Here is a 14,641-nt window from a genome sequence, read left to right as displayed (position 1 = left end):
ATTTGTGACATTCTTTTTGTTGTGCCTATCTGAGACTCAGCATCTCCGCTGTAAGGTGAGTGGAAACTTTCCTTTTTATAATATTTCTTTTTATAATATTGTTACAGTATATACATAGTGTTATACAATGATCAATAATGTATAATGCAAACACCAGAGCTAAAAATGCAATTTTGTGACATAAACTGTCACACATGAGTAGTTTTAATTCTTGTTAACTTCCTAACATTAATTTCTAATTCTAGTTTCTCTTAATATGGTACATAAAATTTATCACCCACAGGATGAACTTTTGTTCACTGTCGCTCATGTACTCGGTCACACTACAGAATTCTTCTACTATTAGAAACTTTTTTAGGGTTATAGGAAACATCTAAGTTTTGAAGTTTTGTAAGTCTCTCGGTAATGCATGTATTAACTTTATACTGAAGTATTTAGGTTCTTTTTTAAAATCAGAAGTCTATGTGAAACATACCACAATTCTTTTCTGTTCCTTGTATTATGAGGATGAATGGTCTCATTGGTCCCCAGTTTCGTGGGATCTCATAAAGTAGCCACAATTGTCTTCAGTTATACAGTGATGAAAATGTCAAAATATTAAGATCTTTGAAACAGTTTCTACAACCAAATCAAAGATTCTTTTTTAATATAATCTGAATGGCTTTCTTCTCTTAGTACAAATATTTGTTTCATTCCTGTGATGGTTGAGTTCCCCCATACTGTGATTACATATTGCATGTATGATTCAAAAAGTCCATGATAGAGACTGCACAAGAGGTCTTGCAATGCATACTGAGTCAGTTGTTTTATTACAAATATCATTGAGTTTAGCTTGTTGGAAACAATATTTATCTGCTACTTTCAGTTAAGCTTACTGTCTATCGTTATACCTAAAAACATACCTGAAGTTACTTCCTCTAGTTCTCTTTCACCTAGAAAAACTTCTGCGTGTTGTTCTTTTTGTTTAGTGATGAAAACCATGTACATAGTTTTTTTCAGATTAAGAATTAACTCATTACCCATGAGCCACTGTTCTGTATTGTTTTTCTCAAGTGCTTCAGAAGTGTTGGAAAGATTTTGCATAGTCATATCCTCTGCAGACCATATCTTACTTTCATTTCCATATGTTTGTACATTATTTACAAATAAATTCAAGAGGATAGGTCCCATTGCAAAACCATAGTTAATGTTTCTAACTTCTGATCTGTATACATTGATAATGGTTACATATTTGCTCCCGTTGCTGAGATATGATGTTATCCAGTCTGCTGCTTGACCACAAATAGCAGTGTTCTGTACTTTCCTTGGCAGGACTGCATGATTAATTTTGACAAACAACTTGGTTAAGTCAAGATCAAATCCAGAAACTGCCATCCTGTAATCCAAGGCTTGTGCAATAAATTGTGTTAATGAGTTCTTGGTTCTAATCATGGTGTAGACCAGTGCACTCTAGGTTCCCATTTTGTGTGTTCTATAAATTTAAACTCAGTAAGCTGTGTCAGTGATCATAGATGTCTATTTTATGGATATCAAGCTTTGTCACTGCACAAACTTCTCTGAAGAACTTTGAATCAACCGTCAACAACTCAAATTTGTGTGTGTGTGTGTGTGTGTGTGTGTGTGTGTGTGTGTGTGTGTGTGTGTTTTCTTATTTTTCATTATTTAGGACCCACAGATAAGGAGAGTAGCTCCTCTGTGCTTAATCTGTGTGATAGCAATTAGGCAGCCATGTAGGCATTTGCTGACACTATCAGTAGCAACTTCCACTAACTCTGGGTAGCTTCAAAAATGGGCAATTTTGTTGGTTTAAATCTAATTCAATACCTTAAATATCCCTCTTGATCAGTGTTAGGTCCTTCATGAACCCTAATGTGGACCTCAAAATGTGCAGTGTGCCTGTGTTGTTATAGAGCATGCACTGCAAGGTGTTCAGATGGCTTACCATATACATTTACCGTAAAAAATCAAACAATGACAGTAAAATTCATCACAGTTTATTATTGTGGCTTGATGAAAATATATGGATTCCTGATAAAAACTGCATGAAGCATCACTTCTAAAAGGACAATAAATGGCGAATAAAGTGTTAATAGCAGCATTAAACAATGTAGTGAGGTTTTCTGATTGAACTGTGAAATATAAAATTAATTTTAAGCCATAATCATGTCTTGTATATTAATTAAATACACTCTAAGGCATAAAGAAAACAATGCTGCACCATGAGGAAATTATTTGAATGGGCCAGAAATTGGTAGATGTGCTGTACATGTACAGACGAACAAAAATACAATTTCAGAAAAATCGGAAGATTTATCCAAGAGAGAGAACTTCACAAATTGAGCAAAATAGTAATGTGTTGGTGTACCTATAGCTCTTATGCAAGCAGTTATTCTGTTTGGCAATGAGAGATGTCCTCCTGAGGGATGTTGTGCCAAATTCCACCAAAGTAGCGCATTAGATCATCAAAAACCCAAGCTCATCGGAGGGCCCTGCTCATAATGCTTCAATTGTTCTCAGTTGGGGAGAGATTTGGGGACTTTCTTAGCCAAGGTAGGGTTTGGCAAGCATGAAGAAAAACAATAGAAACTTTTGCCATGCACGGGTGGGCATTGTGTTGAAATGTAAGCCCAGGTTGGCTTGCCATGAAGGGGAACAACATGGGGCACAGAATATACTCAGTGTAGCACTGTGCTGTAAAAGTGCCACAGATAATAATCAAAGGGGTCCTGGTATGAAATGAAGTGGTACCCCAGACCATCATTCCTGGTTCTCTGGCCATATGGCAGCTAACAGTCAGGTTAGTATTCAACCGCTGTCTGGTATTTCTCCAGACATTCTTTCCTGGTCATTAGGGCTTTATTTGAAGTGGTACTCATCAATGAAGACAATTGTACTCCAGTCAATGAGATACCAGACCAAAGGTGCCCGACACCACTGCAAATGGGCTTGTTGGTGCACAGAGGTCAACAGCAGTCAGCACAAGGGGTCCTGTGAGCTCAGCCCCAGTTTCTGTGATCCACCTATTAATGCTCTTCAAGGTCACTGAAACACCAGTTGCACATCAGATTGATGACATTGTATTGTATTGTATATTTATTGGTCCTTTGAATCATACACTGTACAGGGTTACATAATGATATAGGACAAGTCAAATAATTTGCAATAAAGTTTAACAGAAAAAGCTGTTGTATGGTTTTCAGTAAATAGCAATATAACTCTAACATATGGGAATAACATTTCACAAATAAATTTTACACGCACACATTTCATACTTTTGGCCTTGATTATACAGACACACACACATATATGTAATAGACCACATATAATACACAGATAAATCTAATGTACACATTTCTTATTGTGGCCTTAATTGTATTAACTATTTAAACTTTTCACGTATTTACATTGTAGATAAAAATTCATCAACACTATAGTAACAATTCTGTAGCAAGTAGTCACTCACTGCAGTTTTGAATTTATGCATGCCAGTTATTGCCTTAATTTCTTTAGGTAGTTTGTTATACAGTTTTTTTCCGGCTTGCAAGGGTCCTTTTTGTTTTAGTGTTGTATGTGAAAACTGCATATGTATATCTTGATTATTTCTTGTGTTGTATGAATGGATATTTTGGTTTTTTGGAGCAATCTTGTTATTTTCATCTATGATTTTCCTTATGTTTCTAGGATATATAGGCATGGTAATGGAATAATATGAAGCTTTTTAAATGAGGGTTTGCATGAAGATCGAGGTGCTAAGCCTTCCATGGCTCTTATAATTCTTTTTTGTGCAATAAAACAGCTTTTGCTGGGTGGTGAATTTCCCCAGCAAATTAAACCATATCTTAGTAATGATTCTGCTTGGGCATAGTACACATTTTTTATGGCTTGCATAGATGTGCATCCAGCAAGAATTTTTATACTATAACAAATGGTATTTAATTTACTACATAGGTGTTGTGTGTGTTTCTGCCATCTTAGGTCATCTTGGATCCAAACTCCCAAAAATTTGGTGCTATTTACAATTTCAAGTCTTTTTCCTAACAGTTCTATGGTTGCAGTTAAAGGCTGTTTATTCTGCACTGTGTGTAGATGCATGGTGTTTGTTTTATGTGTGTTTATTATTAAGTTGTTCATTGCGAACCATTTTGATACATGTGTAGTGCTCTTTTTTATTTCATTTTGGAGCTCTTCTTGGGTCTTTCCTTTGATAAGTATATTTGTATCATTGGCGTATTTAATGTACTTATAGTTAGGGCTGGATGGTTCCAGGTCATTTACAAACAGCAAGAACAGGATTGGTCCCAGTACAGAACCCTGGGGCACACCGTATTTAACACACTGTTTTTCTGATTGATAGGAAGTTAAATTTTTTCCTTCTTTGTACAAGACTTCAACTATTTGGTGTCTGTTTTGTAGATATGACTTTACCCATTCATAGGCTGGGCCTCTGACACCAACATTTTCTAGCTTTCTAAGCAAAAGACCATGTTTAATTATGTCAAATGCTTTTGAAAGATCGAGGAATATTGCTGCTATGTGTTCTTTTTTATCTAATGCATTTAAAGCTTCATTTAAGAAATCGATAATAGCTGTCTCAGTAGATTTACATTTTCGGAAACCATGCTGTGTAGCTGAGAAAAGTTTATTTTTTTTCAATGAAATCTATGAGTCTTTTATAAAAGATTTTTTCAATTATTTTAGAAAAAACAGATAGTAGAGAGACTGGCCTATAATTTGTTATATCTGTTTTTTCACCCTTTTTGAACAATGGCTTCACTTTAGCTACTGTTAGCCTTTCTGGGAAGATTCCCTGAGAAAGTGAACTATTGCATATGTCTACCATGGGCTTAACTACTAAGGGTGCACATTTTTTAATGATTTGGTCTGGTATGTTGTCAGTACCAGAGGAAAATTTTGATTTTAGCTCCCCTACTGTTTTTAGCATTTCCTGTTCATCTGTTGGGTGTAGGAAGAGAGACTTGTTACTAGGGATAGTTTTAATCCGATTTGCAGTGACAGCATTTTGAAAGTTTTGCTTCACTAGAATCTCAGCTGCCTCAGAGAAATATGAGTTAAAATTATTTGCTATCTGCTGGGGATCAGATATTACAGAAGTGTTTTCATTCAGTTTGATATTATCGTATTCTCTCCGTTTTACTCCTGTTTCATGCCTTACAATCTCCCATATGGCTTTCATTTTATTTTGTGCATTTGCTATGAAGGAACTATTTGCCTTTTTTTTTTTTTTTTTTTTTTGCTTCTTTTATGACTTTAGTTAAAATCTTTTTGTAATTCTTAAAATAGGAATCAAATTCTGGGGATGTGGTGTGCTGTCTAGATATTTCATAAAGTAGTCTCTTTTTCTTCACAGATATTTGTATCCCTGTTGTGACCCATTTTATTTTCAGATCCTTTTTTGTGACTGTCTTTTTATGGAGTGGAAAGCAAAGTTCAAAATAATAGGTAAAACTATTTAGGAATTTATTGAACTTATCATTTGTACTTTCACATTCATAGATGTCTTCCCAAGTTTCTTTACGCAGATAGTTAACCAAATGTTGTATATTCTGGTCATTATACTTCCTAGATGTATTAGTTAGACATTCAGTTGAACTAAGCGGTTTTCCTAATCTTATATTAATTTCTTGGGCTGTGTGGTCCCCAAAGCCTGTATTGTGGGTTTGTGTTGTATATTTCAAGGGCACATTTGTAAATATTTGATCAAGGATTGTGGCTGAGGGTTTTGTGATGTGTGTTGGCGTTTCTATAGTAGCCTTTAAATTGAAAGTTGCTAAGAGGTTCAGTAAAGCAGTTTTTTGATTAGACTCACTTGCAAAGTCAATGTTGAAATCCCCACATATAATTAGTTTTCTATTTTTTTGTGTAGTCTTGTGTAAGATATTTTCAAGGTTCTTTAACATAATATTAATATTGCCAGTTGGCGCCCTGTATAGACAAATTGTAGCAATTTTTTTGTCTGTGATTTCAATTCCATTTACCTCAATATCTTTCTCTATGGATAATTTTTCTACATATGGTATACATTTAAAATTTATGCTATTTTTAACATAAATGCAACTACCACCATGTTTATACAATTTATGACAAAATAACTACCCAATACAAAATTTTGAATGCATAGCATATGAAGTTTCTCTTTGTCAAGCCAATGTTCAGTAAAACATAATACAGAGGTGTTTTTCGTGTCACTTTCCAACAAAATTTGAAATTCGTTTACTTTGTTGGATAGGGATTGTACATTTTGATGAAATACTGTCAGGTTTGGAGTTAAACACGAGTTCTGAAACTTACTATCCTTAGTACTTATATTTATATTGGAATTTCTGCCTGGAAGATATTTTTTATTTTCAATTTTCACTTTTGAATTTTCACCCCCTCCACACGGTATCAGTTTCCCTTGTTCTTGATGATTTTACAGATGTCTGTAACCATTTTACTGAAATTCATTGAGCCTAGTCTGTTTAAATGCACGCCATCCTTTCCCAGGCATTTGTCACTTAAAAATTTGTTGGGGTCAACGAATATTGTCCTGAGTTCGTCGCACTGTTCCCTGATAGCACTGTTTATGTTGCTTATATAAGAACTGCTTACTGACCTTCTGTGCAGAATTCCACTTATAACCAGTGTTGAGTTTGTGTAGAATGCTTTGGCTGAAATAATGATGTTTCTCGTTTCACTTACAATTTCTCCCTGATGCTGCTTCGTATTGAATTCATCCCAGAATGAATAAAAACACCTTCGTAATTGGTCTTTGGATCGTTTCCATTTTTAGTTGTAGACTGTTTTGCACTTAACAGATTTTTAAAATGTTTGTTGAGCTGATGAGGTCGGATACCAGGGCGATGAGGTCGGATACCAGGGCAAACATCTATTTCACAGTTTGGTGAAACTACATTTTTTAATATAGAATTGCCAATAACAAAGAACTCCTTTTTGTTACTCTGCTTTTGTGAGGCAATTTCACGTTTCACCCTTGATGAATCTGGGGCTCCCTGAGTATCTCTCTGAAGATTGCTCAGTCTTCTTATTCTGTCATAGCTCTAGGTTGATCAATTCACATCACTACTATTCAAATGTCAAGCAATTTGCCAATTACTCCAACTGGCTGCTTTGAGCCAACTACTTGCCCTGTCTGAAATGCTGACATCTGCATGTATTGTTCATGAACTTGTCTGAAACGCTCAGTTAATGCCCAACTGAGTACATGGAATGAAATTCACAAAGACTTTATGCCCTAGTATTGACAGTCACCTTTTCCTATTCCTAGCAGCTGCATGTTGAAATTGTGCTGCAGCATCACACATTCACTCATCAGCTGCAAGTTTTTATGGTTTTGCTTTTTCCATCAATACTTATATGAATATCAATTTGTGACCAGTTTGCTTTAGCCCTTCATGGTGTATCATTTTTTTGTCTTAGAGTCTACATTACTCATCATACAAAAATGTGTCATCTGTCTCCATTGCTCTCAAGTGTGAAGTGCAAATCATACTGTAGATATTTTTTGTGGATCACCACTCAACAACAGTAAGCATTTTATACTTTCCAAAGCAATGAGTGGTAGCCAATGCCTTTGACACAGGGTCTCGGCTCTGCTATGGCAGCTGCTGCTGGGTGCTGGCAAGTGGGTCCTAGAGAGATCTGACAAGAAATCTGTCACAAAAATATTATTGGACAGAACTGTCATTATTGATGTCTCAGAAAGTGAAATACATTGTACTGAACTTCACCTGCCATTTTCTATGCATTTCCCGGTTTTAAAATTTCCAGTATCACTTGAAGTCCACTTTATTTGCTCCAAGTGTAGTTACTGGCAACTGAAAATAAACAAGTCCATGAGCTAGAGGAAGTTTGCCTTATACCCTCATTTAACTGCTGTTCAATCCTTTCCTCTACAACTGACTAAATGACAGCAAATGTGGTAAGACTTCTGAGCTATTAGCTGCATATCCCTAGTTGGAATTTCAAGCTGCATTAAATCTGGGACCAGTGAATACTGTGTTTCCTAAAACAGCCACACTAATTCCTCTTAACACTGGAAATAACAGGTTCCTATCCAACTCTGTCAATTGTATTAATTTCTCTCTCAATTGGATTTTGGTAGATGGCATAACTGTATACACTTCTTACTTTGGCAACACACATCACATCACATCACCTGCCATTTCTTCTAACACAATTGTGAGTTCTTGAAATTTCCTGATATTATTTCTTCCTGTTGATACTGTTCAATAGCTACTTCTTCTGTTTCTTGCACACTGCCTCCAATTGGAATTATTACCTTTTGTGTCCCAAAGTTATCTAAGCACATAGGAACACACATTTTTCCATTAAAGCTTACTTGGAGGTGATCTAGCTCTTTGTTTCTGGTGAACAAATTGACCAGAAAGATAGTTCCTACAGGCTCTTGGGTGCTATCCAGAGAACTCCCCTGTTCCACCACAAATAGTTTCAGGGGAGTGCACTATCAACACTATGATAAGTGGTTTGGTGTAAACTCGGGGAACAGGACTTTTACCCTGGTAACTCATGCCTTTGCAATGTTATCACAGCCAACTTGTTGCACTGAGTCAACAATTTAAAAAGTTGTGACCTAAAATATACAACTCCCAAAAAGTAGCACAGGAAATCATTCCCAAGAATAACATCAAATCCTGTCCTCTTTTTACTAAGCACTTCTATGACAAATTTATACTCTCCTTCACCAATCTCCATGTTGACATGACATGTTCCCAATGTATAAATAATTTCTGTATTCAATCCACTGATGTGGCAGTGAGGTGGTTTCAATGTTGTTTATTGCCATGGGGATTTATCTGAGTGCCCCCGTCTACTAAAATCATTACCAGTTTTCCTTTTATGTTGCCTTTAACAATCGTGTTTGTTGCCTCTGTTACTCCCTGAAATTTAATGAGAATAATCAATTTTAATGGAAGCACTGAGCAGTGGTAACACCAGTTCCTTTTCCACCTCCTCGATCTCAAACATTATCCACAAATGGTCAAATTCAGCACTTCAGTGACCAATCTCTCTACAGTGAGAATAGCAGGGGGGTCCAAGCCCTATCGGCTGTGAGCACAGGGCATTTACAATGTCTACAATTTGTCTCTGCAGTGAAAATTTTATGGGAGCCATCCCCACAAAACATTTGACTAGACAAAATGGTTAGCTCCTTTTCTCTGCAGTGTCAGGTATACAGCCTCTTGCAAAGATGGGGGTAATGTAAATTTTATTTCCACAGCTCTCACCCCTGCCTTTTCAAGAAGCACATCACTTCTCCCTTTACCTGACAGCACAAAATAGGTATGGCACAAAACTGAGTGGATGCAGTCAGCAAAAGCTTCAAAATCTTCCCTAGTCCACTGACAGAAGTTGGACAGCTTGCCTTGCTAAAAACTTTTTGCCAGTATATCATTAGTTAATCCTTTGGTCAACACACCAAAACTGCTAACACTGTGCAGCAATTCTACTGAGTCTATGTAGGACCTTGCATCTCCAGTTAACTCCAGGTGCATGATATACAACTGAAACCCATCAGGCCAACATTTGGTGGTAAGAAGTTAACAGTGAGAAAACTGCTGAATACAATGGATTACAATACAGGAAAAAGGATTTCTGCACATGTCACGGAATCTTCAATAGTTGCTTGTTCACTTAAATCTACTGGTTGATGAGATAGCAACTCTTGTTTTGCTTGCAATTGTTCCAGTAGTAGTAAGTTCTTAATAGCAAGGGTCACTATCTAATTCAGCAGAAGTAGATCACTACTGCTCATCTATGAAGTACTTTCCCCTTGTGAATGAGTAGTATGCATTTTTTCCCACTAAAGTCAGTGCAAGAGATGCACAGGAAAATTTTAAACATAAACATGAAGATATGTTGTGATTTCTCTCTTGGGCTTGGCACCTAAAACACAGAATTATTGTTTTCTTCTCCAATTCTTGTTGCATCTCCAGCAGTTTGGAGCTATAAAATGGTGCTTTAGCATCACTTACAGTAGCTGTTTCGATGTTGAGATGAGGTTGAATCAATGGGATGCTAACATCCCAGGTAGAAAGATGCAGGCCCTCATAGCTACTACATACTGTGTGCCTGGGTTGGCTTGTCTGTCAGCAGCATGAAGCATGGTGAGGCTACTGGACATGATATTGTGGAATCTGCTGACCCCAATAGCACAGAGATCAGTGGTGGCAGGAAGCAGGCAGATAGTGGTGGACTGCGTACCAACTCATGGCTCTGTCAGTTTCTCCCTGGTCCTATGTAGCTTTTGATGCTTAATTCATGGTAAATGTTGCCACAAAAATTATGGCCTCCCTTATAGGTTGTAAGTGGGGGGATCCCACTAATGGCACTGGTTTGTGCAGGTGCAGAAAGGCTCTGGCCAGAACATATGAGGATATAAGCATCTGAAGGGAGCTCTTTTTAAACAAAAGACTTGATCTGGAAGCATATTCTTCAGTTCAGAGTTGCAAAGTGAGGCCATTAGCTAGCCAAGGTGCTCGAGGAAACATGTCAAAACAAAGTCTGAACAATAAGGAGAGAGAAAATATGGTTCACATCATAGTTAGTTGAAAGCTGGAGCCAGACAGAGTGCCCAATCTTGGACTAATGTTCCAGCAATGGGCTGCAGCCAACACGCAATTTCTCTCCCTCACTCTTTATTAAATATTCGAAGTTTAGCACAGCAACTTGGTCTGTATGTTCTACGAGAACAATCAACCTCTGTTCAAGCAGCTATTCTACTCAGCACATAGGCCACAACAAATTGTACTCAAACATTACAGAGAAAAATTAAGTGAGAAAAAAAATTAGAAATAACAATAAAAATTTGCAGTTCCCTCTTGATTGGCTAGGTGATCTGGACATTAAAAACAATAGTTGAGTTGTGCAAGAGTTGGAGCAGTGGCTTTATTTCAAAGTATGACAGCTGTTTTTATCATAATATTCACACCAACATATGAACCAATCAGCGTAAGTAAATTAGCACTAGCCATAATTTGTTGATGTATTCTTTACAGAAGCTGCTTGATATTGCAGTTTCAGCCTTTTAATGGGTAAGTTGACTTGTTCCACATCCCTGTAGGCTCTCCTTCATTATGGAATGTGAATGACTGACTAAATGAATGGCTGAATGCATTACTGTGTCTCTCAACTCATTAAAATTTCACTTGTGAATCTTGTGATGTGTGACCTCCTTTAATTAAAATTCATAGGTTATGGACGGGGTCAGAAAACTAAACAACCAATATATATATTCATAAAATATTTTTGTGAAAAGTACACTATTGCAGCTTTTATCTTATCTGGTTCTTGTAAACATATGTACTGTTTATTTTTGCAACTTATTGTTTTTGTAAGTGGTGTCATGCAGTGCTGTTGTTTTCACACACTAATTTTATTGATTTTTTTGCCACCTAAGTGATGGGAACCAGAAAGCATGCTGCTTTTGCTTTCACTGATCTTACCTCTAATGAACTTGCCACAAGACTTTCTTACACCTTTATTCATTCACAGTGTTACAATAAAAAGTGCCAACAACCACCTTACAGTATTTAACTGACAGCCACATCTTGCTTTGGAGATGCATGTGTAGGAAGCACATATGTCCAGTGCAGCACAATAAAATTGATGATAACCAAACAATATTGACCCAAAAATGTTGAACTAATGTGATGAGAAATAAAGAGGCAAAATTTGTAGTTTTATTTGTTGTTTTGCAAATATTTTCTTCTGGACCTATCTCAGACATTATGGCTGCAAGTCTGAATGGCATATAATTTCAGAAGAAAAGAGTGTGCTGGGATTCCTGTATAATGATAGCTGAATACTTTTATTTTACAACTTACCTTTGTTCCAAAAAGGCTATATCCCAGTTGGGCATATGCACAAATAGCAATGAAAAACAGTAATCCAAAAGCAGCAAGATCTTTAGCACACTGAAAAGGAAAGATTATATTGTTTTGTTAGCTCAGTAATTAAAAATTACAATATTTATTTATCAGGAAATGGCATGTGAAGGCTTTACAGTACCCGTTTAAGTGCTTCATTGAGTTGAGCTGTTGTATGGGTTATGTTAATATACTTCAATACTTTTATCCAGATGAAGAAAACAAGAAAGGCAGCTACAGCATTACACTGTTTTTCCCATAATGCTATATACTCTAAATTTGAGTATTCAGTTGTATTTTCTATTAATTTTTCCAACACACCTCTTGTGATGACAAGTTTATGCAAGCTGTAGGCAATGGAGATGTATGACAGCTGTATAAAAAAGTGAAATACATTATTAAATACATTATTTAGGCCTACACCAATTCCTTGCATAATGAGGAAGTGAACATGCTTCTTTCTGTTAAAATAATCTAGCAGAAAATGAATCAATTACAGAAGTTTTCTAAATTAAAATATTTCTCTTGTGAAATAATCAGTAAGAGAATATTATAAATACAATGCTACATTTGTATGATTATGGAGATTCAACAATAATGTAGCTCATGAAACTTATGAGTTTTAATGAAGAGCTAGGTAATCAAATAACTAAGTGATCACAGACAACTTATGCAGGTCCTTTCAGTCTCATCAGATATGTCATAGTATTTTTCATACAGTTTCTATTCAAGTGACTTAGATCCATATACCTCAAGTCTATGCATGGAGTAAGATTTTAATTTGTCAGTGGTTTCACTGAGCTATAAATCTGTTTCAGTGTGAACAATCTGGTAGATTAATATAGACAGAAGAGCTAAGTTTTTGCTTTCTAATATTCACAAATGTCTTTGCCAATAGAACAAATAATGCCTGCAACTATAAAATGATGTTTTGTCCTCTGTAGGCGCTGGGTTTATGTAATAATGATAGTGATTTTTGTGTGAATCTCAAAACAGTTTCTCCAGAATAGCTAAGCCAGTTTCTCCCTCTTCCTTCTTCACGTCAAACACCAATGACAGAACAAAATCAAACAGTGGAAAATCCAGCTTGAAATATCAATAATATTATGAAAAGGATAGATTGCTACTCACTGTAAATATATGATACTGAGTTGCAGACAGACACAATGAAAATATTGTTTGACAGTACTGTTGGCAGAATATCACTTTATTCCTTCAGTTGTTTGATTATATGCTATAGTGGCTTAGAGAAGTTTAAACAAAAAGCAATGCAAAATTTTCCATCAGCTGGGGAATTAATAGCTCACGGATGGTACAGATGGTATCAACTGCTCACAGGATTGTGTACATGTGCAGCTAGTCATATAAAAATTGAAAGAAAATTGTATATATATGTTCCTGAGCTATTTAAACAGACAGGACTTGATAAAGGAAAATAAATGTAAACTTTGTAGAAGAGTATAAGTAAAGTACAGCCATCCACAACCTAAAGGTTAGTTTGACCAACACAGTGCTTTACTAGATATAGTCCTGATATAGGTGATATGCCCATAACTTTTTCTAACTTTGAAACTGGCTTATGTAGATAGATATTTAGTTAGCTCCATGTTCTATAGATCATATTCACAGTAAATATTATGATGAGGAACATCTTGGTTGAAAAAATTGATTGCAGAGACAGGGGGCAATAATTTTTGGATGGCTATGTGTTGGTAATTTTCATGTCTATAATAGATTAATTACATACAATCAGGAATTTCTGTATAGTATAGAAGGAGTTGTTATGGAGAAACAATTATAATCTAAATTCAAATACACTACTAGCATCTGTCAGACATTTTCTTTCAATGGGCAGATTATCAGAGAGTTTTATAGCTGTGTATGACTCTGTGTATTATGAGGCTGTGATTAATTCTCATGTTAAATGGGTAGTCTTTCATACAAGGAATATTTTTTGCCTAAGTGAGGAGTTACCCAAGAATACCAACCCAATGGACAGCACTGGATGAAAATCTTTCATTTGCTGATGCCCTGTCCCGTGGTTTCGCAGGGCCGGCATGGCTAGGTGAATTTTAAGGGGTGACTGGATGCTTGTCAACCCGCCACCCCATACCCCCAGGACGGAATTTGTGTACCCCACTGCCTGTGTCTAGTATAATTCATGGAATAGTCTGAATGTCTTCGGATGTCTGAGAGTCGTGCAACTGAGGTGGAACATGGGGAGCAGCCTGGTATTCATCTAGTGGGATGTGGAAAACCACCTAAAAACCACGTCCAGGATGGCCAGCACACCGGCCGACGTCGGTAATCCACTGGGCAGATTCGATCCAGGGCTGGCACACCTACCCGAGTCCAGGAAGCAGCGGATTAGCACTCTCGGCTAACATGGTGGGTGATGAAAATATTCAAAATATATTAAATTAATGACTTGTATGTTCCCAAATTGGGCAATTGTTTTTAATGGAAAAGTAGCTGAACTTAAACATATTGGCAAGTTTACTATATGACTCTTCCAGTTTAAGTTTTGTTCAATATGCACACCCAAGATTATATTTATTATTTTGTATTGGTAAACTACAGGGTGTTTATAAATGAATATCTGGGTTTTAACACTTTATAATATTTTTTGTATTAAACTTACGGTTATAAATGATATGTCAAATGAAAGAGCAACTCACACAGTTTTACCAAGAACCTTATAAATGTTCAATGTGAGCACTATTTGTAGCTCAGCA

The 14,641-nt window shown here is 36.3% G+C and overlaps 1 protein-coding gene across 1 annotated transcript in view; it reads right to left on the bottom strand.

The window, feature by feature from the left end:
- LOC126455459 (polycystic kidney disease 2-like 1 protein) overlaps window positions 1-14,641 on the bottom strand; it is a 94,928-nt gene that overhangs the window by 20,300 nt on the left and 59,987 nt on the right. Inside the window, exons 5-7 of the mRNA XM_050091212.1 lie at window positions 12,049-12,279; window positions 11,865-11,954; window positions 8,865-8,918 (exon numbers count right to left, since the gene is read on the bottom strand). Coding sequence (XP_049947169.1) covers window positions 8,865-8,918; window positions 11,865-11,954; window positions 12,049-12,279 — 375 coding nt within the window. The remainder of the gene's footprint in view (window positions 1-8,864; window positions 8,919-11,864; window positions 11,955-12,048; window positions 12,280-14,641) is intronic.

This window comes from Schistocerca serialis, chromosome 1, assembly GCF_023864345.2.
Source record: "Schistocerca serialis cubense isolate TAMUIC-IGC-003099 chromosome 1, iqSchSeri2.2, whole genome shotgun sequence".
Lineage (NCBI taxonomy): Eukaryota > Metazoa > Arthropoda > Insecta > Orthoptera > Acrididae > Schistocerca > Schistocerca serialis.
This window is presented reverse-complemented; position numbering and strand designations above follow the sequence as displayed.